Consider the following 24159-nt stretch of genomic DNA (forward strand, 5'->3'; position numbering starts at 1 on the left):
CACATGGGAGATCAGGTGGCACCCCTTTCCTGCACCACGTGAGGGTCCTGTCCCTTCATGGGGTCCAGCCACATTGTCTCTTGGCTCTGTCCCACTGAATGAGAACATGGGAGCCCTGCTGGCTGTTTGGGTTGGCATTAGGGGGCAGAAACCTGATCACTGCCCAGGGCCGCTCCCCAGGTGTGCCACTCTCCCTCCCATCTTCCCAAACTGGCCCTCTGCCCTCGGCTAGCCTGACCCAGGCCTAGGGAAGCTCAGGGCCTGGAAGGGGGGTTCTTGGCATAAATGTTAGCTCAACAAAGTACACAGGCCTAGGCAGGGTGGAACAAGGCCCCGTGAGCATGGAGGGGGAGGCGGGAGACACAGGCCCCACTGTTCTTTCCTGAAGGCCTAGCTATAACCTCCAGGATGAATAAGGCGCTTTCTCGAACCTGCCTTCCTTCTAAAAATAGACCCCAACTCCAAATGCAGGAGAGGTGGGAGGTGGAGGTGTGGAAGTTTGCCTGGCAGCCTGGGAGTGTGCTTTAATTATAGCCCTGTGACCTGCATGGGCTCCATACACAGGGCCAGGATGTCCCCGTGGGCCCTCCCCTGGTCTACAACTTGGGAGAGGTGTCAGGCTGTCCTTCAAGGCCCTTTCTGTCCTCCTCCTCCAGCCCTTCCTGTCTGGTCCACAAGAGGGTGGGAAAGGGGGCAGACATTTCCAGGAAGCGCTGCCAGGACTTGTTGACACATGGAATGTAGGGCCAGGAACCTAAACAAGCAAGGGTGATTTCTGGGGTCTTGGTGTGGAACATTGGGTGGGCAATGGTGCCATTTACAGAGATTTCATCTTTATCCTTCCCAGGCAGTGTTACACCCATTTAAACACGACTTTCCCAAAGTCTCACAGCTGACAAAAAGCTGAGCTTGGACAGAATCCCAGGTGCGCCTGAGACCCAAGTGTGGTGGTGCCCACAGTGCCACTCTGGAACTCCCCATGTAGCAAAGCAGATCTTGGGTGGAGGTGACCCATAATTGATGGTGCCAGGACCTGTGCCTAGTGAGCTGGGGGTTAGGGGTCAGAACCAGGGAGACCCCAGTGGGGTTCTCCCACCCGATGTTCCACACCAAGACCCCAGAAATCACCCTTGCTTGCTTAGGTTCCTGGCCCTACATTCCATGTGTCAACAAGTCCCAGTGGGGGAGGGCAGAGCATGTGGACCCTGCCATCCGCTCGCCCCTCACAGATCAGGGGCCCGCAGCCCACAGGACCTGGAGCCCACATGGAGAAACGCCCTTGGGAGTCATCCTGCGGCTCCCTCTGGCGTCAGTTAAGGTCACTGCGTTCTTGTGGGGAGAGTGGAACCAGAGACCCTGCACGACACATGGTGCAGCGAGCAGATTGTGGTGTCGGCCGAAACTCTCCAAAAGGTTGTGGAGTAGCTTGTGAATATAAGCGTTCAGTTTCAGGAAGCCCATGAGGAACGGTGCCAGTAACAAGAGGTGCCATCTGCCTGGGAGAAACGTGACCCCTCGGTGAATTGGTGGTCCTCTGAAACCTCCAGATGGCACGCCATCCTGTTGGCTGTGGCGGGCCTCAGCTTCCTTTTGGTGGTCCGCTGCTCCTGTGGGCTCCTAGAGGCATCTGACACCGAGACCTCCACCCAGTCAGACGCCTGGCCCAGCGAGAAGGATTCCGGCCGGGTAGGAATCGTGTCTGACGCGATGACATGTGGCCCCGTACTGTGTGTGGTACCCCGTAGCCACTATTCTCAGGTGTTGGACCCCCGAGGAGGGGTGGGAGCACATGGACGGCTCTCCGGACAGCAGGGCCAGGGCCCTGCAGGTTCTGGCTGAGTTGTTGCCGGAAGAGGCAAAGGGACAGCCGGCCGAGTGGGCTGGATGTTCCCCGCCGTATTGCATCATAACATGGAGGACGGGCTTAATGAAGTAGCCTAGGTGCAGGACGAGGCGTCCCGGTGGGAAGCATTGGAAGCTCAGGTCGCCTGTTAGAGGATGAGCCAGGAGCCCCACAGTGGAGACTCTGAGGCAGAGATGGACGAAGACGCGAGGGGAAGTGATGTAGCTCCCCATCTCCACGCCCGGCCCATCATGCAGCAAAGGTGAAGCATGAGCAACCTTTGCGCCCCAGGGGCGTTGCTGCTGGCAACCCAGCTGTGACTGAGTTCACAGCCTACACCCCTTACACTCCCACTGAGTTGCAGGAGCTGGGGAGGCAGTACAGACAGCGCCCTGGAGAGCCAGTCTCGGCTTGGCTACTACGTTTATGGGATGAGGGGGCAGACAGCATTCTCTGCTCCCCAGGCAAAATGGAAAAGCTAGCCTTCGTGACAGTGCATCCGTCCCTGTGACAAAGGTTACAAAACTGCCATAGGTTGACCCAGGACCAGGGCAACCACTCTCTAATGGAGTGGCTCACTGCTGCGGTACCACAGTATAGGGACAGGCTGGCGAACTGCCAGACACTGTGAGTCAATGGCAGTCATATACAGAACTTACGCAAGTCATCCATGAAATGGGTATGAGACATGCTATGTTCGACCCGAATATGCGGGGGCCGGATGACGAACGTTTTACAATCAGCATGAGATCTGGTTTTGGATACTGCCTCTGCAAGTGCCTTTGGATCCTTGGTTGCCATTCTTACGCCCTATGTGGGGCAACGGATCCATGAAGTTACAACTGCCATGGCCACCCTGGGGGATGTTGAAAGCCAGAGGCAAAGGAAGTTAAGACAGGAGGTCCGAGAAGTCAAGACCTGGAAGCCCAAATCAAAAGTAAAGGGATGAGGTCGCCAGGCCTCAGAGAGTAACATGCACGCAGATGTGGCATGATCTCGTGGCAGCAGGGGTTGATTGGGAAAAAATAGACCAACATCCCAATGCACTCCTGCTGGAACTTTGGAAACAGTTGCGTCCGGAACAATAATTCCGGAGAAGCATAAAGAAGTTCAGGAAAGCACGACCCGTGTCCCCTCAGGAGTTCATGCGGCCGCTTGAAGCCAACTCCTTTCAGCTTGATGGGGGGGGCCAAGGTATCCGGTCAGAGGGGATAAGCGGGGACCGGAGGCCCCATGTGGAACTGTCCATACATTGGTCCCCTTCTAATGTGCAGAGGGTTTTGGCCCTAGTTGACACTGGCGCAGACTGCAGTCTCGTTTATGGGAACCCAGAACTGTTCCCCGGACCAGCAATCTGCATTGATGGCTATGGGGGAAAGACTGTGACTGTGAAAGCCATTTCCTTGCCACTGGGTATAGGAAGGTTTCCGCCTCGTACCTACAAAGTGTATGTCTCCCCTGTTCCGGAGTATATTCTAGGGGTGGACGTGCTACATGGCCTCAGCTTACAGACGTTCGTAGGAGAGTTCCGTCTCCGGATCCCGGTGGTGAAAGCGGTAACACACAGGCATGCTCACCACCCTCCTCAAGTGTTGCCACAGCCCTGGCGCGTGGTTACAGTGCGACAGTACCGCCTGCCAGGAGGGCAGGAGGAGATTGGTCATACAATATTGGAATTGCAGAAAGCACATGTTGTGAGGCCAACGCACAGTCCCTTTAACTCTCCAGTATGGCCTGTCAAGAAGCCAGATGGGACCTGGCGAATGACTGTGGACAATAGGGAGTTAAATAAAGTGACACCACCATTGCACGCTGCAGTGCCTTCAATACATGATTTGATGGATCGTCTGACTGTCAGCCTGGGGACATATCACTATGTAGTGGACTTGGCCAATGCTTTTTTCTCCATTGACATTGCACCCGAGTGTCAAGAGCAGTTTGCTTTTACTTGGGATGGGCGGCAGTGAACTTTTCAAGTCCTTCCGCAAGGATACTTGCACAGCCCCACTCTCTGTCACGGGCTCGTGGCCCAGGATTTGGCACAGTGAGATCGCCCGTCCTCTGTGGCCTTGTTTCACTACGTTGATGACATATTACTAACTTCTGATTCTCTTTCAGATTTAGAGCAAGAAGCTCCCTCTCTTCTCCGCCACCTGAAGTCACGCGGCTGGACAGTGAACAAGGAAAAGGTCCAAGGCCCTGGCTTATCCGTCAAAATTTTGGGTGTTGTGTGGTCGGGTAAGACAAAGGTCATATCTGAGGCGATTATTGACAAAATACAAGCCTTTCTTTGGCCGACCAAGGTCTCCCAACTGCAGACATATTTGGGTCTGCTGGGGTATTGGTGGGCGTTTATACCCCATTTAGAACAAATGGCAAGGCCCTTGTATAATATGATAAAAAAAGGCGGCCTCGTGGGATTGGACAGAGGCTATAGGGCAAGACTTTGTTGCCACAAAACAGGCAGTGCAGCAGACACAGGTTCTGCAAGTAGTGGACCCTGGTCGCCCTTTTGAACTTGATGTTCACGTAACCCAAAAGGGGTACGGATGGGGCCCTGGCAACGGCAGGAGCGTCTCCGGTCGCCAGTGGGATTTTGGTCCCAATTATGGAAAGGAGCGGAGGTCTGCTACTCTCTAATAGAGAAACAGCTGGCCGCTGTGTACGCAGCCCTAGTGGCCACAAAAGCCATCACAGGAACAGCACGGGTAGTGGTTCGAACAACCTATCCTGTCCAGGGGTGGGTCCGTACGTGGAACCAGGAAAACAGGGGTGGCTCAGACCACCACCGTTGCCAAGTGGGGTGCCTACTTGGAGCAACGTAGCACCCTTAGTTCAAACCCTTTGAGCACAGAGCTACAACAGGTCCTGGGGCCTGTGGAGCTTGTAGCCCAGGCTGAGCCAAGCACTCTGCCTAGAGGGGAGGACTTGGAGCCCTTGCCCTACAGAGAAGGACAGTCCCCAGTACCTGAGGATGCCTGGTTTACTGATGGTTCTAGTTGGGGAGCTGCGGCCGTTTGGACGCCTATTGGTGTGCAGCCCAAAACAGACACCATTTGGTTTGATACTGGGACGGGTCAGAGTAGCCAGTGGGCTGAGCTATGGGCTGTGTGGATGGTAATCAGCCACGAACCCAGGCCCCTAGTTATTTGTACTGACAGCTGGGCGCTGTTCCGGGGCCTAACGCTGTGGCTCCCTACATGGAAACACCAAAACTGGTTGGTAGGACACCATCCACTGTGGGGTCAAGCCATGTGGCAGGACCTCTGGGACCTAAGGCAGGGAAAGGAGGTGACCATAACACATGTCACAGGTCACTCCCCCGTAGTGTCCCCAGGTAATGATGAAGTAGATACCCTAGCACGGTCCAATGGTTAGAACGGGCTCCTGCCACTGATGTGGCCCATTGGCTGCACAAGAAATTGCAGCACGCTGGAAGCCGAACCATGTGGCAGGTGAGCAGACGCTGGGGTCTGCCTTTGAAATGTCAGGAGATAGCAGATGCCTGCTATGACTGTCATTTGTGCCCAGGACAGCCCCCAAAGGCAGAGGCTCCCCTGGGAGACAGCAGATAACACGAGGGAGGGTGCCCCTCACTCGCTGGCAAGTGGATTACATTGGACCCCTGCCTAAGGCCCGCAATGCGATGTACGCGTTCACAGCAGTGGACACTGCTACGGGGTTGATGTTTGCTTGGGCGTGTCCGGCTGCGGATCAGCGACATACAGTGGTCGCTCTTACACGGCTGTGCGCCTTTATGGGCGCCCCCAAGTCATTGAAAGTGACAGGGGTACCCATTTTACCGGGCAAGAGGTGCAGCGCTGGGCTGCCAGGATGGACGTGCAATGGTTGTTTCATGCTCCGTATAACCCACAAGCAGCTGGCATGATTGAACGCTACAACGGCCTTTTGAAGCAAGGTCTCCGGGTGTCAAAACACCCTCCCACGATGCGTGACTGGGTCTCGCGTCTATGGGATGTCCTGAGAGTCCTGAATGAGAGACCACGGAAGGGAGGACCGGCACCAGTAGAAGCTCTGCTACATCGAACGGCCGCTCCCATTCAATTACAAGTTACCACCAATGAGACTCTGTTAAAGCCAGGCTACGGCAGAAATGGAAACATTTTACTGCCAGCACCCACATGCTTGAAAGCAGGGGAACGGCAGCAATGGACTTGGCCCTGGCAGGTCAAAAGTCCCCACAGTCAGTGGTTGGGCCTGATAGCCCCATGGGGGGCTGGTTTGACCCATGTTTTGCTAGTGACGCCAAGGGTGGTGGCCGAATGGCTACCGCAAGTGACTGTGGAATATGGAGGTCCCAATACCGGGGTGATTTTGCGGGGAACTTACGTGTTCTCGCTATGGCCTGTTCTGCTACATGTTGAAACTACGCAAGGGACCCCAACCACTGCCATAAAGGTCTGGTACCACAAACCGGGAAAGGTGCCAGTGGCAGCGACCCTCCTTTCCCAGGATAAAAAGCTATCATGTATCCTCCCAGATGGAAGGGATTTGCCATTGTTGTTTCCTATGACTACAATTTCTTTCCACCTGTAGGTGCCTATAGGCTAATACAACACAGGGCCCCTCTCAGAAGACGCTTGTTGCGTAGATTGTGAGGTGAGACCCTGGAGGGATGGAGTGTGAGGACAGAGCCAGGAGAGCAGTTTCCAGGCTCTCAGCCTCATGTGAAAGGTGCTGGCTCGGGTAGTAGATGGCCATCAGCTGTGACTAGTTGGCCATCAGCTGTAACCGATTAGCCATTATCCATTAATATAACTGCCATGGCTACGCTGGGAGGGTGGTGGTTGGCAGAGAAGCGGACGGCGAGTTGCGGATCATGTGGCTCCTGCTTCCTGTGTCTCCAACCCAGGCGCCAGAGAGAATATAGTGGTGTGACTCCCCCATCTGTTGGTCCGTGGGTGTTCCTGTTTGGCCTCACCATGTCCTGTGGTCTTGTGCAGGGAGTGGGACCAGAGTCCCTGCATGACAGACAGGTAAGCATCTGATGATGAGGGTCCTTCTCCCACCCTCCTGACCTGGGATCCAGATACTCCACGGAAGTGACCCCAAACAGCAACCTCATTTATGGAGGAATAAATTGAGGCTCAGAATCAGAAAAGCTTCCATCAAGGAGCTATACCTCCCCCTCCCGACTGTCCCCTCTGCTCTGCTTTCTAACCCCCAGCCCTGTGCCTGGGCTCCTCTGAGACAGGCTGGGACTTTTCCAAAGGGATTTTACTCGGAAAGTTAGGAGAAAGAACACAGAAATAGAAGAAAAGAACCATTATAGCCTCTTGCTGAAAGGTCACAGGCGTGGGTGGGTGTGGGTGCAGCTGGACTTTGGGAGAGGTTCAGGAGCAATCCCCAGGCCCTGGGCACTACCAGCTTTTCAGAGACCTGTCTCTTGAGTGGAGGTGACCCACAATTGGAGGTACCAGGACCGCAATGTGCCCTGTGAGCTGGGGAACAGTGTCCAGCAAGGCCTGCCCCACAGGAAAACCCTGTCCTCAGGGGCAGAAACATGGGTTGGAGGCCTGGCCTCTCTCTCATCAGCTGTGTGGCCGTGAGCAGGTTCTGAGGTTTCTCTGAGTTGATGTCTCAGTGCAATATGGGTGGAGAACTTGTACCCATGGGGCTCCCACCAGGGTCGAGTCACTCTAGGACTCCCAGTGAACAGCCCTGGGTCATCACCAAGTGGGGGTGGGCCCTCTGTCTCTTGAATTGTGCTTGCCCTTCCCATTTCTAAGTCTCTGACCATAGAAGACACATGGGACAGGAGGCCAGCCGGCAGGCTATCATGAGAGGGGGGAAAGGCCCACGCAGCTAGTTGGGTGCCTCACGGGCTTGAGCTGGGACTCTTATGACCCCACTGCACAGAGGGGAACCCGGGTCTCAGGGGACTAATGACTCAAGAGGTAAACATAGAGGGTTTCCTGAAGGAGGAGCTGGCATCTCTGGGCCCAACTTGACCCATCTGCAGATGGCAGTGGGATACTGCAACATCTCAGGTGTCTTCTAATCTGTTAGGGCTGGATTTTGCTGTTAAAAAATTCTTTTGTTGAAGTCCTAACTCCCAGTAACTCAGAACGTGACTGCATTTGGAGATAGGGTCTTTAAGTGTGATTAAATTGAGGCTAGAAAGGTGGGTCCTAATCCAACATGACCGGTGTCCCTGTAAGAAGAGGAGACACACAGACATGCACAGGAGGACGACCGTGTGAGGTCACAGGGAGAAGACGGCTACCTACAAGCCAAGGACAGAGGCCTCTGCAGAAATCAGCCCTGCACACACCTTGCTCTCTGACTTCCAGTCTCCAGAACTGTGAAAAATACATGTCTGTTGTTTAAGCAGCCCTGCCTGTGCTGCCTGTGCTGCTGTGTTTGGCAGCCCTTGGACACTGAGCCACAAGCTTGTCTCTGTTCTCCCAGCACCCTGTCTAGAGCACGTCCCCTGTTCTGCCCCGCCCACCCGTGGCTCCAGCCCAGGTAGGACAGGCCTGGATCTGTGCTCTTTGGATTTTCCCTAACTTTTTTCCTAGGATGCTAGCAGTGGAATCCCCCCAAAACAGTGTGGAGTCTGCCTTTTCTGGGAAGTCTCAGTGACCCTCCACACAAAATGTCTCCAAGGGAGGAGCAGGGCTGTGTCCCCATTCATTCAGCTCAGGTCCCACCTCCTATGCTCGCACACTGACCCCACTCAGCGAGCCATGGCTCCACAGCAGCCCCGAGTGTAACCCTGTCTGCCGGCAGAGGCCTCTCCTTCGGGCTCCTGAAGCCTCTGCAACATTCCCTCTGCTGTCACTGTGCCCCTCCCACCTTTCTGCTCTCCGGGCTCTGAGGATGAGCTTGGTGGACAGGCCTGGCGCTGGCTCCTCGGTCCTGCACGGAGGGGTCCTGCACGGAGGGCTTGGGTGCTGTGGGCTGGGTGTCCCCTGGTGAGCTGGCGCCTGCTCACTCTGGCCTGGGTTTGACCACAGGAGGAGCTGGTACAGCAGCCCTCTCAGTGCGCTCCCATACTGCTCCGGAGTGCTGCCCTCTCGATCCCTGTCCTATGATCCCTGAACCTCAGCCTGAGCCTGGGCTGCCGGGAATCAAAGGTTGGAGAGATTGCTTCTGGAATGGGAAGGGGTGGGAGCATTTCTGAAAGTGAAAGTGTGGGGGAGAGAGGAGGGTGGGGCTGGGGGTGGGGCCGGTGGGCCCAGTCCGAGTGGACCCAGCTGTCGGTTACTTGCTCTGGCGGCTCCAGAGGCCTCACTGGCTCTGAGGCCCTGCTCGACGACCTGTCCCGGAGGCCCTGTTCTCCCGGGGCCCAGTGGCCATCACTCAGCAGGTATGTTCTGGGCAGGTGAAGCAGGAGGGCCACACGGGAACTTGGGCAGTGGACGGAGACTCTAGGGACTGAGACAATTCCGGTTCTACTAGTGGCTTTCTGGGCCAAGGGCCTCGACTTGGAGCCCAGGCCAGAGTGCCAGCTCAAATCACAGTGGACACACACACACACACACACACACACACACACAAAGCAGATAGACGGACACAGACATGAAGACAGGCCAGAAGGCACAGACCCACACACAGACTCATGGAGAGAACCACTCACAGACCCTCTGAGGCACACACAGGGAGACACACTTAGGCCAACACACACATATGCAAAGCCCATACACACAAAAGTGTGGCCACAGCCACAATCTTACACTCCTACTTTAGCTCTGTTTTCCTTGGGCACCTATCATGTACTAGCTCTGACTAGGGACTAGCTCAGGCCCACTCCCTACCTTGGGGGTGTGGGAGGGTCCTGGTCAAAGGGCAGACACCCCAGCCCCTGTAACTGCCACTCAGTTATGGGGGAAGGTAGCCCAGGGCACAACCAGGCCCAGAGAAGGAGGTGCTGACTGGTCTGGGGCTCAGCTGCTCAGGGAAGTCTTCTTGGAGGAGGAGCCACTTGTGCCAACCCTTGAAGGAATTGGCAGCTAGAGAAGGTAGGAGTGAAGTCACTGCTGGCAGAGGGAACCGCCCGTGCAAAGGTGTGCAGAAGTGAGTGCTCTGGAGTGGTGAGAGTTGGTGTGTGAGTGGGAGAAGCTGGAGGGGCTGGAGAGGAAGGGACTTGAACACCCAGCTAAGGAAGGGGAGTCTGCGCTCCTCTGAGGGTGATGGCAGCCCTGAGGGTTTTATGTTTTGTTGCTATCAAGGGGGAGCCTTTCAAGTACCTTTTTCTAGTAGTCTTTTCTAGGGTGTGAGAAAGCTATTTTCTAAGCAGATGATCATATCTCCTATGAATAAGGACAGTTTTATCAGGTCCTTCCCAACACTTATTATTTTTTGCCTCATCGCCTTAACTAGTTCTTCCAGACAAATGTGGAATAGTATGGTGAGAACACACATACTGTCTTCTTCCTTACTTTCAGGACTCTTAGCTTGCAAGGAGGAGTTCCAAGGGAGGTTTATGTTTCGACAAGACCCCCTCCCCCAGTTGTTCTGAGGATAGGGGACCCAAGAGTCCAGGAAGGAGTGCAATTAGGACCTGTGATCAGGTGATGGAGGATGGCAGGTGGGAGGTAAGAGGGAAATACAGGTTGGCCCAGGGTGCCCGAGGTGGCCAGTTTGGAGCTTTGAAGGATGGAGTGATGGCCCAGGCCCAGGGTGGTGGAGGATGGCAGGTGGGCACTAGGGATGCCAGGGAGGCTGAGGAAGATGGAAGGGCATGTCTAGGAAAAGTGGGAAGAAGCTGAGGTTGGGGGTGGCAAGGAGGAAGCCCGGACCTGGCTTCTTGCTCACAGATAGTGTTGGCCCCAGATGGGAGCTCCCAATGACCTGTCTTCTGGGTGGCCTTTCCACCATCTCACTGGCTCTGCAGCTGCATTGGCCTGAGCTGGAGAGCGTGGGGCCAAAGGCTCAGGCTTGGCCTGGGTTTACTGAGCCTTGAAACTCAGCTAGTGCTGAGCCCAAGGGACAGGGCTTCTGGACACTCAGGACAATGGGGACAGAGAGCCAGAGAGAGAAAAAGAGCCAGAGAGAGGCCCCACGGATATGGGGCAGCAGGTATGGGGCGGGATTAAGGCGGAGTCAGCGGAGAGTTCAGTTCAACAGCTGCTCATGTGGCACCCACCAGGCCAGACCAGGCAGGAGGTGACCCTGACACTGCTGGTTCGTCCCTCCCCCAGGCTAGCTCTAGGGTGACGGGGACGAGGCAAATGGACAGAGGCTCCCAGGCCCGTGAGGAGGCCCCATCAGCACAGGGACAGTCCCGAGTACCTGCTGAGCAGACAGGTGGTGCAGCACAGCCCAAGGATGGCTCGGCGGTGGGAGCACCGGCACCCCTGGGCCCCGAAATCCAGGTCAGATGTGGAGAGCGGGGATGGGGAGGCCGAGCAGCCTGAGCAGAAGCCCGGAGGCTGGACGTCTGGGGGGCTGAGAGGCAGCCCGGGGGGCTGGCTGGGTGCAGGTCAGGGAGGCCCAGAGGGGCGGCTGGAGAAAGTTCGCTCCTGAATGGTGGGTTTTGAATGCCAACTTGTGGGCTTGGCCTTGGCCTCAGGGCTGTGGGGAGCCACAGAGGGTTTAAAGGAGTGATCTGGCTGACTTGTGCTTTGGGAATGTCAAGAATGGCTTGGGAAGCTGTAGGAGCAGGGCCAAAGGGGGCTGAGAGACGAGCCGGAGACCCTACTGGGCCTTCAGTGCAGCTCTGGTTTGGGACGAGGGTGGTGAAACGGGCTGCGTGGGCCCCACGTCTCTGCCTGTGTAACCTCCCAGGAGCCCCAGCCACAAGCTGCCTCTCTTTGCTTCAAAATCTGCCTCCAGGCTTCTGGGGAGACATTCAAGTCTGACCCCACTCCTGGCATTGGGGAGCTGCCCCCACTTGAGTCCTTCTGTTGGGAGAAAGGGTTCCTTGGGCAGCACCCCTGACTTGCTGGTTCTGGGAGATACAGGCGTCCAGCCTCTGCTGCCAGGTTTCCAGACAGACTTAGGCTAGTCAAGGCTCCCCACCCCTGAGCTGTGTGGCTGAAGGCAAGACCCTGCCCCTCTCTGAGCCTGTTTCCTCACCTATGAAACGGGGTGAATAACCCCTGCAGTGTTGTCATAGGGATGTGATTGGTCTGGGCATTGGGCTGGGCACACAGTAGGTGCTCACCCATCTAACACAGCGTTTGGCTTGTCCTTTGCCACATCTCCCTGGTGACAGAGCCTGGAGCACAGCAGGCAAAGCACAGCTGGAACAGCTCTTTTCATCACCATTCCTGCCCCTGCCGGATGCTGAGGGGCGCCAGCGAGGGGGAGTGAGGGGGGTCACAAAGCTCCTGTGACAATGCTCCCTGTCTCGTGTGGGCCAGTCTGAGTCAGGGCAGGGTCCCTGAGTCCTGGAGCCAGGGCACTATGATGACCTGTAGCCGGGGCAGAGCTGATAAGGGCCCCATCAGTCACCTGGGCCTGCCCCACCCTCAGTGGGGCCTCCTTCCTGCTGCCCAGTAGCCTCCGGGGAGGAAGGTAGGCCTCGGCTGACCCCTGCATGTCTGGACCCTGGACAGACATCTCACTGGAGGGTGCGGGTGTGAGGAGGGTCTGGGCCCCGCAGGCCCCAGGCAAACCAAGGCCTGGGGAGCGGCTGTTCCCACCCAATGTCACCCAAGGGTCAGGTGTTGGCTCCAGCCTGGCCTTTGTCCTGGGGGGGAGGGGACCTGGGAATGGGCTGGGGGCTCAGCCTCTAGGTCAGTGACTTCAGCAGTTCCTGTGCTTCCTTTGGCCCTTGTTTCTCCAAGGCTAAAGTGAAACCTTGCTGGCCTAAAGCCTCACCCCACCCCCTTTACACAATTAGGTGGGTGGGAGGTCCCAGCAGGCAGAGAATGTTCTCTCCTCTCTTCTAACCTTAGCTTAACCTAAAGTCAGAAAGTCAAACTCAGCCATGCTGGGCTGAAAGGGGGTGTGGGCAGAACCTGCGGGACCTGGGTGATGAGAACTGGCGCTCTGGGTAGGGCAGGGCCAGTCTCTGATCTGCACCCCCATGCCCTAGGGACCCCCTCCTCAGCCCCTATGGGGTTGGGAAGATGGGGGGCTGAGGGGGAAAAGGGAAGGGGGAGGCGGGAGGAGATGCAATGGGTGAAAAGCTGCCTTGGGAACCCCCAGCTCCTGGTTAAATATAGACCTGTGGCTCCTCCCACTCCCCCACCCCCAGGGGCCTGCAAGGCCCTGATAAGCTGTGGTGGCCTCTGGTGGCCTCCACAAAACCCTCAAGCCTGACCCCACCTCCCGCCAGTTCTGAGATTCCCTGGGAAGGGGGTGGCCTCCCACGCAGGTTCCTGAGAACCCCTTTGAGCAGAAGCAGTTAGGCCTGATGGGCTGAATGGGGGTGAGCTGAGGGCTGTGGGGGTGGTGAACGCTGTGGGGAGTGGTGGGCATTTTAGGCCTCAGGACCTAAGATCCAGGAAGTTCTGGATGTGGTTGCTGGGTCCGGCCCCAGGGACTGTGGGCTGCGGGTTGGGCTGGGCCCCAAAACCTGCACATCCAATTTTCCTCTCCAACTCTAAGGGAGGGTGTGGCCTGGCAGAGCCCATGAGGGCAAGCCCCTGTGGGAGACTCTTGTGAAAGGTGGTGTGAGGGAAGGTTCCCTGGAGATATCACCTACATCTCAGCTCTAGCTGGCACACAGGTGGTTCTGGCCACGAGGGCTGCCTGGGGACACTGTTTTGACAGTCCAGGGCTCACATCCTGGGGGAAGCTTTCCTGACAAACTGCTGGGCCGTGCCAGGCCCCACAATGCTCTCACGTGTTTCTGTGCCTGCTCCCAGGGCTGGGCACCTTTCCCCTCAGGTCCCCTGAGTCTCCTTTTCATCCTCAGTTCTCCTGCTGCCAAGATGCCATCACCTCAGGCAGTGACCTCTGGGCCAGAGCTCCACAGCCCTAAGGAGCCTGTGGAGCCACAGACCCCAGAACGGGGCACTCGTCGGACAAGCAGTGGGGATGTGTGGCCGGGCCTGGGCACCTTTCGGCGGGCTTTCTCCCGGACAAGCCAGCGGGCCTCGGGCAGGACCTCCGAGGAGGAGCTGGGCCTACTAAGGCGCAGCTCCCGCTTCCTGTTGCGGTCCTTACGGCGCGCCCCGGATGACAACCCAGCTGCTGAACCATGCCAGGACACCGCTATACCAGGTCACAGCCCAGAGGTACCCTCCAGGGTCATGGATGGTGTCAGTCAGCAGTGGCCCACTGGGATGGGGCCTGAGGAACTGGAAACTGAGGCAGGTAAGGCTTTCACAAACAACACTAAGCATGGGAGGAAACAGGCGACAGGGTGGAGCAGCCAAGCCCAGGCTTCCTGACAGATTCTCCTCTACAGCCAGCTCCCCAAACCCCTACCCCCTGCACAATTGCATTTAAAATTCTTCCAGCATCTCAACAAGGGGAGCCTGCATTGGGCAGATGAGAAAAGTGAGGCACAAAGCGGTTAAGTGACTTGCCTCAAGTACACAGCTGGGAAATGGAGAAATGGGATTTTAATTCAGATTTGCAGGACTCCAGGACCCTGGCATCTCCACAGCCTACTTCCTGGCTGAACCAGAGTGATGGGCAAGGCCCTGGCCCTCTTAGCGCTCAGGGTCGCAGGGTACACGGGAGCCATGGCTGCCTGCAGGGGAGGTCAGGGAGCTGCTCAGGAAGGACGAGCTGGACTTGGGCCCTGAAGGGGTGTGCAGGTGGAGGCAGAGGGTCCCTAGGGGTCGGGGCTAGCCCAGAGCAGGGAGCAGCACAAAAGGCTGAAGCTGCACACTGGGCCAGGAAACTGGGCACTGCATACTAGCTCACCCAGCCTGAACTCTGACCCCATCGCACCTGCAGTCAGGACTGCCCTTGAGGCCACCAGGTCCAGCTCAGCAGAGCTGAGGGCAGGGAGGATGGGAGCAGGGGCAAAGGTAGGTGCGGTAAACGAGGAAGACAAGGGCTGATCCAAATTACTGTCTTCAGCCAGGCTTGGGGTCCGGGGTTCTGCCTCTTCAAAGGTGATTCGGAGGGATAGTTCTGGCAGTTGGGGATGTTGCCCCTGGAGCAGGCCTTCAGTCGAGCTCTGGGGCTAGGCAACCCAGCTCAAGATGGGTCAGACCCACGCCTCCTGGACTGGTCTCCCTCACTGCGCCTCTCCCTGCCTTGCAAAAAGGCAAATCTGTGGCAGACCTCATAGCTGAGCGGCAGCTGCTGGCGGCCTTCAAACAGCTGCAGCGCCTGGAGGCGCGACTAGTGGCCGAGAAAGCTTCACACACCTTCGAACAGAACCCCACGGGCTTCGCTCGGCGCGCCATGGACGTGTGCCTGCACTACGACGGGCTGGCCGCGGAGATCGCTGCCATCGTGCATGAGACGCTGGGCCCGGACGATGTGGACGCGGCCACGCTGGCAGAGCTGGCCCAAGTGGTGCGCGCTGAAGAGGAGGCCCACCCGATGTCCCCTGCGGACGGCGACTTCCTGTGCACGCCACGCCGCTGGCGCCAGCACTGGGAGGACGCGGTGCGGCGGAGTGCTCAGCGGCGCGTGCAGCAGGCGGGCGCCGGGGAGGCGCCACGGGCAGCCGAGGGGGCATCAGGACTTGCCCAGCTTCTGGCCGAGCTTGGCGGCTTGATTCGCTGCGACCTGCGGAAGGTGCAGTTGGAGGTGCAGCCCGCGTATGCGGCCGCCGGCTTCCCGGCGTGGGAGGCCTACCTGCGCGCCTACCACAGCGCCGTGGCCCAGCGCCTGCAGGAGCTGGCGCGCGACGCCCGTGGCTGTGAGCAGCTCTACATTTTGCTGGACTGGGCCGCCAATGTCTACGGCAGGTGAGGTCTCAGCCAGGGTGCCATGGAGGGCAGGGAGCGGCTGGCACTGCCAACCGAGAGGCTTTCAGGAACCAGCTCTGAGGAGCGCAGGGCACCTTCCCCCAGTCCGCCCTGGGGGAGGGCTGATAATTGGGCGTCAGAGATCCCCGGGGGCCTTTGACATTCTTTCTTCCCGGTTTTAGGCCATGGTGCGCTCCTGCCAGGGTTTTCCTAAGGGACCACCCATGCGTTGGTTCCTGAAACTGGAAAGCGTTGGAGGGGAGGCTCCTACTCCGGCAAGAAGCCCAGTTAGAGAGCCTATACTCGTGCACAATGTGCCTTTGAGCGAATTAGAAAAGGGGACCCCTTCAGGTAGGCCCACAGAAGCTTGTCCGGGCTGGATTTCATCCGCACTCCCCCATTGCACGGACACCTAGGAGCAGGGCACAGGCCATTCCACCTCCAGCTGCGCACGGTGTGATAGGGTGGATTACGTCTCCCGGGCGGCTGAGCGCTTCCCAGCCCCTCACAGGCAGGAGCGTGGGCGGGAGGAGGGTGCCTGAAGTCCTGGGCGCCGTTCATTTGCTGTGTCCTCGGGCAGGTACTCGCCTCTCTTGGGGTTTCTCTGGTGCAGGCTGGATAGTGGCAGGTCCCTGAGCTGTGTGGTCCTGGGGACCCTTAAAGCTCAGTATTGGACGTACCCCCACGGTGAGGGTAGAGATAACTTCGGGGGCAGCCTGGCTGAAGTCCATCTGGACAGCCGTCCTTATGTGTTCCATGCACCCACAGCTGATTGCTAGAGTGCCAGGAAATCCAGCAGTGAGAAGTTGTGGGGCGCGGGGGTGGGGGTGGTGGTACAGAAAGAAGCCTGGAGGGAGGGCTGGGGGGCGGAATGTGTGAACAGAGGAGCAGGTTCAGGACCCCGCGGTGACGGTGACGGCGTTAGGCTTTGAGCGTGGGCAGAGGGGAGTGGGCACAGCCGCTGCCGCATCGGCCCCCGTCTTGCCTTCCAGTCCTAATTTCCTGGGCGCCCCGGACCTGACTCTGTCCACGGAGCCTCTGCCCGCGCTCCTTGCCCCCGAGGTGTGGGCCCGACTGGAGAGCGACTACACCAGCTTCCTAGAGGTTAGGGCGGGGCGGGGCGGGGCCACGCCGGGGGGCGGGGCGGGGCGGGGTCCGGGTTGAGCGCAGCTGCGATCCAGCTGTAGGTGCCCAGGATCGCGGTCCACATGCTGGCGGCGCCTAGGCCTCACCCTGTGGCCTCGGGCGCTGGCTTGTGCCCTGACTGGCTGGCGCTTGTCTCCGAGGCCGCGCGACGGGGCTCGGGAGGTAGGGGACACCCCGAACTCCTTCCTGGGAGGGTCTCACCGCGCCCTCCTCCCCACCCCACACAGACCAAGATCGTGAGCTGCTTCGATAGCATCCTGCAGCTGGAGCAGAGTCGCTGGGCGGACGCCAAGGCCCCTGACGTGCTGCAGGGCCGCTACCACACGCCGCTGTCCATTGACGTCCACATGGTGCGGCCCGAGAGGGGGGCTGAGGAGGGAATTGTTTGGCTTCAGGCGGTGTGTGGTCTCCCTTGCGGAGGGGACACCCAAAGCTATGAAATCCAGTCCCAACCTCCCGTCCCCATTAGAGGGGAGCCTGAGCCCCATGTAGGGCGGGATGGGGGACGCGGGGTGGCAGGCCCAGGCTAGGAGCGCCCGGGCCCAGCTCCTGGCTGGGCAGGTGGCCGGTGGTGCTGGGAGTTGGGAGCGTTGACCTCCCAACTTGGGGGCCGCGGGAAGCTGAAGCTGAGATGGTTAGACAGAGCAGAGCGGCAGGAGACGTTGCTGGAGCTAGATGGAGAACTAGGGGCCTTGGGGTGGAGGGCTCGGACTCCCGCTCAGCGCGTGGCCTCGCGGCAGCTGGTGGCAGAGCACGTGAAGGCGGCTGGGGCCATCTCGGCGGAGTTGGAGGCCACCACCTTGAGGATCTGCGCGCGGGCGCTCGGCCTCTTTGTGCCCAGGTGCGGCGGCATCCTAGGCGGGGGTGAGGTGGGTGGAGTGGCGGGGTCAGCATGTGGACGGTGGTCGTCCCTTTGGGAGGGCCCATCCTGTTTGCTCAGAGTTGGAGATCCCTGGACAAGTGGGAGGGAAGAGCCTTATCCTAAGGCTTGAGGTCTGGGTGGAAACTCGGGGGAAGGACCCGGGGTCGTAGTGCGACCGGGAAGGCTCCCCAAGGCCTCTGCGTCCCCCGCTCCCAGGTTTGAAAAGGCTTTTCTGGAGTCGGAGGCGGTGAATGAGCAGCACCTGGGAGCCAACATCAACGCCTGTGAAGAGCTCAGGTTGGTCTCTCCCGCTGCTCCTCAGGGGCGGTGCCCGGCGCCGCCAGCGGGGGGCGCGCGAGCTCCGGAAACACCGACGCCCAAGGCTCCCGAAGTCTGGCGCGCGCAGTAGTCTGATGTGGTACCCTGGCTTTCCGGCAGGCTTCCCAGGAGGCCTCCAGGCGTGAGCCCCGCGCCCGCCCGGCTGTGGGATCCTCCCTCGGCCCCGCGGGGCTGCGTCCCTGGAAGGGATGTGGGGAGTTTCAAGGCTCAGCAGCAGCCGAGAAGCCCCAGACGTTTTAGTCTGCCTGTTGCCTGCCTAATCCATTTCTGCTACCCTGGGTTCCGATTCTTTCCTCCCTTCATCCCAGCCAGTCTTCTTTTTTGTTAGGACACTCCCTTTTCTGGAAAGCCTTCCGTGACACTCCACTTGGGGCTATGCTGGGGGGTGGGCCTGCCCCCTCTGGGGGAGGCAGGGACCCTCCCTGTGGGCTGGCAGTGGCTGCCCCCCTTCTGTGCCTTCAACCCCGGGCCAAGCCTCAGGGTCACCCCACTGCAATGCATCAGCTACTGCAGGGAAGCCAGCAACTAAGGGCACTGATTACCACTTGCTATCTGGGTACCTTGAGATAAATCACTTCCCTTTTCTTTTTCTCGTTTTCTATCTGTCACGCGGAGATCAGAGCACCTGCTCCCTAGGACCCGGTGCCTTAGAGGACTCCATTCATATTCACTCTTTGTGAGCACGTGTGGTGTGCCAGGCACTGTGCTAGTGCCAGGGTGATGCATTTCACCCCAAGTGCGGTGTCTCCGTGTACAGATGGGAAAGTGGAGGCTTAGGGAAAAAAATGCCACTTGTCCATGGCCATACAGCCAGTATACGCTGGGCCTGGCAGCTGAACCAGGACTGTCTGAATCCAAAGCATGGCCATGATGAAGCACTGCTTCTCTAACACTGTCTTGTCCCTAATCTGTGCTGGGCCCATCTAGTCAACCCCAAGGACCATTCTCCATCCCTTGGTAGGCAGCCTCTGGCCCAGACCCGGATGGAATTTTACCCTACCCTTCTGTGTCCCGGTACTGGGGACTGGGTTTCTTCAACAGTGAAATGGGGACATTGTCATCTTTAGAGAGGCAGTTATGAGGCTCACAGGAGGACACACCCCTACCCACGTGCCAGGCACAGCTGTACTGCAAGGTCCAGGTGGGATGGAAGGTTGAACCAGAGATGCCACAGGGGGGCTCTGCCATGCAGTGGGGTCACCACGACCATCCCTCAGACCTATCTCTCCATGATGGACTCCTGGAGTTTTGGTGTTGTCCCCTCATTTGACTCTGCTCCCAGGGGGTTACTACATTGCATAGTGCCAGGGGCTGCCCTTCACATTAGTCTAACTGAATGGAATTGGTATGGCACCTAGCTTGCATGGCTGTATACCAGGCCTTGCCCCCCAGCCTGCTCCCCCTTGCCCACTTTGTCACCTGTCCTGGACCCTCCCCAGGACCTGTCTTCTGGCGAGGTTCCCAGGAACGTTCGTGGAGCTGGAGAAGCCCCTGGTGGCTGCCACCTGCATCTTCCAGAAGCGGCTGCTCCAGGGTTTGCAGGGTGATGTGCAGGTGATTGGCATGTGCCCTTCTCTCCCCACTTTGCACGTCCAGCAGGTTCCCCTGTGCCCTAGAGTCCTGGGGTCCCAAGTCACAGCGCTCATTTACTCCAGGGGCAGTTTCAGGGATGGACATGGGACCCAGACAAGTTCCCAGTTGCGCAAGGACAGTCAATCTCCACTTCTTGGAGATGGTAGGTCTAAGGAACCAGGACCCTCACCCAGGCCTTTAAGAAGAGGGGCGTCAGATAGCCCCCTAGACTTTCTTCCTGTTGACAGATTGTCATCCCTAGGCCTGAAACACCAATCAGGAGCTATGCACTGGGCTCTGAGGGAGGGTCTAGGGGGTGGTGAGAACATGGTAGAGGATCCTTGGCCCCACCCTTGCCCCCAGCCACTCTTCAGGACCCTGTGCACCAAGGTCTGGCTGACACAGGACACGCTACAGCCTCTCATGGACAAGGTGGTGGCCTTCACCCGCCACCTGGAGCACGTGGCCCCACCCCTCGGGCAGGTATCTAGAAGGGACCAGTCCTGGTGGGGGCATGCCCAGGGTCAGGCCATTGTCCCTGACCTGGACCCTCCCACCAACCAGGAGACTCTGCAGGAGGTGCACCGTTATGTGGTCCGGGAGTACCTGGCACAGGCGCTGAGGCCGCGTGAGCGGTTCCAGGGTGACGAGCGCATGGCTGGCTCCCAGAAGATGGGCCTCGATGCCCAGGCCATTAGCAATACCTTCCAGGGCTTGGTAGGAGCATTGTGTGCTCGCCTCCTGGGGGTGGGGTTTCCTCTGGCCCTTGGGCCCTCCATTGACTCCAGCCCCCATTCTCATTTCAGCTGGGCCCCTGCAAGAGGAGAGGGGTGGGGCCAGGTGGGGGAGGCACTTGGCATATATTTGCATACATTTTGTGGGGTGTGTGGGGAAAGGGCAAGCGTTACAGCTGCATCTGGTGGGCAGGGCCCTTGACCCCCAGCCTTTGGAACTATGGTACCTCCTCCCTACACATACACCCCTCATCGGGCTATGGGTCTCCCACTTGCTGTATGACTCCAGGCAGGACTTCCTAGCCAGGACCTCAGTTTACGCATCTGAGCAGAGAAGGGAAGACACTGCGCTGTGCCATGGGGAGGGATGAGGAATACTGTGCTGTGACCAGTGGGAAGTGGGCTGCAGGAGGGCCAGCGGAGCACTAATGGAGGGATCGCAGGCAGGGGGTGGCAAGGGAGTTCCCAGGGGAGGTGGCCAGCCGGGTACATGTGTCCCTGCCTCCTCAGGGCTCTGAGGCCACGTGGCTGGGACAAGCAATCCCATGCGTGGCTGACATACTGGGCGAGACTCACAAAGACAACATCCAGCTGCACCTGGAGAGGCTCATCCGCAGCTACCCTGACATCAGGTTCGCACCCCACCTGTTCCCCTGGTGTTCTGACAGAATGCCAACGGGCCCTAGGTTTGGGGAATTTGTGCCTTCAGAAGTGTCCCAGGGTGTATAGGTGGGCAGGTGAGAAACCTGAGGGAGACGCTAGCACATTCGAAGGGGTGTGTGTGGGAGGGGGCACTGCACTTCCCTTGTAACCTTTCCCCATGGGCCTCCTCATTCAGTCCTGTGGTGGGATGGGGGGGACCGCTGTCCTCTGCACAGGGTCAGGGCCCCTCATCCGTGTCTGACAGTGGAGACCCTCCCAGCCGTGGGAGTTTGGGGAGAGGCGCAGTCCCCATCTCCAGGGCTTCCTGTCTGGAAGCCCTGGCAGGAGAACGGAGGCTTTGATACCTGGGTGTGTGTTGGGGGAGGGGGGTGAGTAATCCAACCCGTGGAAATCCCAGCCTGAATCTCTCCATGGCCTTGGAGATTCCGGGATGGGGGAAGTGTCAGAAACCCCGGGGCCCAGCCCCTTCCGGGCCCCACCGCTGCCCACAACCCACCCCCAGGGAGAATTCCCTGACCCCAGCCTGGATGGACTCTTTGCCTGTGATTCAGAGTGCTCACCTTCCCGCAGTGCCCTGGGGAATCCCCACCTGCCCCCTCGGGGTTCCTCCGACCTAGGCCCGCCCCGCCCTCCCAGGCTCCGCGCAGGGAGCTGCACAGGGGGTTGGGAACGGGAACCTGCGACTGGCCACGCCCCAAGGTGCCCAGCCTGCGGCCTCCACACTTCCTTTCTTCCTGCTGTCTGGCTGCGGTACCCCTGCACAGTGCTGGCAGGAGGAAGCCCACATGCACCCTGGCCCCCACAGCCCTCTGCACGGCCACCGTGTCCCCTCCCTCACTGCAGGCATGTTTTCTGAACTGCTGCATGAGCTATTTCGCCTGTGGGGGAGCGCCTTCCCCTCTCCACCCGGCTGGCACCGGTCAAGGCCCAGCAGGCCTTCCAGGAGCCGGTTTCTCTTGGCCTCTCTCATTCTCAGCCTCTCTCAGACCAGGCTGTAGGAATGTGGGTACACTCATGCTTCCAGGCCGAGCCGGGGGTTCCCCTCACCTGGGGCTTGGGGTGTCACTGGAGGTGCTGGGTCTGCAGCGAGGGCCCCATGTCTCTGCAGACGGGACCACGTGCTAGCCATCCTGACCCTGCGCCGACTGGGCCGCCGTCGGAACCGGAACCTCCTGCAGCATGCCCAGGACCTGCTGAAGGCTGCGGCTAGGGCGGGCGGCTCGGGGACCTCTGGGGGCCGTGTGCTCTTTGAGGAGATTGACGTGTCCACGTCCGTGGACATGCTCATCACCTGCATCTAGTGCTTCTGGGCCTGCAGCGGGGGCACCTCAGCTGCACTGGGAGGAGGGTCAGGCACTGAACCCCAAGCCAGGGGTCCAGGGAGGCCCTCAGGGCCCTGTCCCCACCCTGAAGCCTAAAGTCATGGAGTTTTCATGCCCAGCTGAGCTTGGCTGCTGAGCCAGAAGGAACAGCAATGATAGAGGCATTTCAGGCATTTGCGGGGGAGGGCTTGGGGGGCAGAGGTTCCCTTCAGTACTGCCCATTAGGGAAAGCCTCCCTGCCTAACTGTCCTGCACCACCCCCAGCCTGAAAGCAAAGAAGAGAATATTTTTTAAATAAATATGAATTAAAATGATGCTCCCTAAGTAGGGGGTAGGGCCAAGTTGGCTGGAAGCAGGTCTGGGTCCCTATGTACCAAGGTGCAGGGCTAGAAGGTTCTGTGGTGACTTCATTTAGTGGATGGTCCTTTCCTGCCCATTGTACCTATGGGGAGACTGAGGCAGGTTCAGAGCTAAGGAGGCTCACACTTATGGCTGCAAAACAGGCTTCAACCCTGGGACCCTGGGTCCACTGCCCTCCTGTGCCAAGTGAGCCTGGCCCAGCAGGGCTGGGCACTGTTCTGTCCTGTTCTAAGCAGGCCTGGGCCCCTGGGAGACAAGAAGAGGCCAAGGTTTGTTCTATAACACAGGGTATTTGGGGAAGAGGGACTTTGCAGTGAAAGTTGTGAGGCTGCTGGGCAAGTGTCACCCATAGAGTGTGTGCATGGGCACTGACCCTACAGGACTCAGCTCACTACAGGGTGCACCTGCTCCCCACCCCACCCCATCCTGTCTCATGAAAAGCTGGCACTGAAATTTGGCTCCAGCCTGTGGGCAAGGCTGCCGGGGAACCCATCTGCACTGGAAACTTCAGGCTTGCCAGGGAGGCTGAGCACTGAGGTGAGAAGATTCATAGGGAGACACTGCAACAGGCAGCAGTAGGTGCCTTTCCCTGACACCCCTCCACTGAACCTACCCCCCCACTGGGCCTGGCCCTGACCATGGCAGTAGTGGGGAGTAGATAACTGTAGGAGGACCAAGGTTCAAAGAGCCCAGCAAAGTTGAGTCTCCCAAGGACAGGACGAGGGTCCTGAAAGGCTGTAGGGCTGGGCAGGTGGGGGACATGTCTCTCCCAGCTCCTTCTGGGCCCACCTCCCTACACGGTGGACAGCCAGTGGGCAGTGCCCAGGCAAGTCGGCCCTACTCTCTACGCCAAGGCTGGAGTGCAGCGCCAGGTCTGGGTCCTGCTGGGGCCCCAGGGCAAGTGGGAGCAGTTGTCAAGGGCTGTGCCCTTCATGGGTACACAGGGGCTAGAGGCTGATGGTGGGGGAAGCGAGAGAGTGTCCAGACCAACCTGAGTGGGGAATCTAGTGGGGTGGACATGGGTGGGGCACGAATGAGGAAGAGGAGAGGTTGTGGTTCTCAGGCTCCAGGGCTGGGGATGGGGCAGGGTGTGTGTGAGTACTGCCACTGAGAAGCAGTCTTTGTGTCAGACGGAAACTGAGGGTAGAGGTTGGCACTGCATGCTAGGCCTTAGCACAGGTGGCCTGGGATCTTCAGTCATGGGGAAGGGAGGTATCAGAGAGGTGCCTCTTTTACTACGGAGGGGCAGGTGATTGACAGGTCAGCCTGACTGCACATGAAAGCCCAGTGGCCTGGGTGAATCTCAGGCGGGGTGGGATGTGGTGGAGTGGGGTATAAAAAGCCTTGATCTGGTCTGGCCTGGCCAGGTTCTCCCCAGGGAACCTCTGCCATGCCTATCTCATGTTTGAGTCATAGACCTGATGGTGGTCTATCAGAGGCTCCTGGCCCTGACCCTAACCCTGACCTGGCCCTGCCTGAGTCACTTGGCTGGAATCCGAGGGTCTTAGGATTGGGTTTCCAAGCC

At 58.7% G+C, this 24159-nt stretch overlaps 1 protein-coding gene across 2 annotated transcripts; it reads left to right on the forward strand.

The window, feature by feature from the left end:
* The first annotated feature begins 9037 nt into the window (after positions 1-9037).
* On the forward strand, positions 9038-22613 carry EXOC3L4 (exocyst complex component 3 like 4). Of its 2 annotated transcripts, XM_081048317.1 has the most exons (12): positions 9157-9176; positions 13677-14077; positions 14985-15636; positions 16629-16740; positions 17010-17132; positions 17523-17623; positions 17861-17941; positions 19423-19537; positions 19919-20038; positions 20120-20272; positions 20800-20921; positions 22061-22613. In XM_081048317.1, exons 2-12 carry the CDS (start codon positions 13693-13695, stop codon positions 22251-22253), a joined length of 2157 nt encoding a protein of 718 aa, XP_080904443.1. In that variant the 5' UTR covers positions 9157-9176; positions 13677-13692; the 3' UTR covers positions 22254-22613. The 2 variants fall into 2 exon arrangements, with proteins under 2 accessions (XP_080904444.1, XP_080904443.1); XM_081048318.1 differs by lacking the exons at positions 19919-20038; positions 20120-20272 and having other exon boundaries at positions 9038-9176; positions 22061-22581.
* The last annotated feature ends 1546 nt before the right edge of the window (positions 22614-24159 follow it).

This window comes from Rhinolophus hipposideros (assembly GCF_964194185.1).
Source record: "Rhinolophus hipposideros genome assembly, chromosome: 5".
Taxonomy (NCBI): domain Eukaryota; kingdom Metazoa; phylum Chordata; class Mammalia; order Chiroptera; family Rhinolophidae; genus Rhinolophus; species Rhinolophus hipposideros.

Excerpts from the sequence above, each read along its gene's own strand:
- EXOC3L4 (XM_081048317.1), top strand. The coding sequence starts at position 13,693 with ATGCCATCACCTCAGGCAGTGACCTCTGGGCCAGAGCTCCACAGCCCT. Across the intron at positions 14,078-14,984 it reads GGAACTGGAAACTGAGGCAG|GCAAATCTGTGGCAGACCTC; the intron begins GTAAGGCTTTCA and ends CCTTGCAAAAAG. Across the intron at positions 17,942-19,422 it reads AACGCCTGTGAAGAGCTCAG|GACCTGTCTTCTGGCGAGGT; the intron begins GTTGGTCTCTCC and ends GACCCTCCCCAG.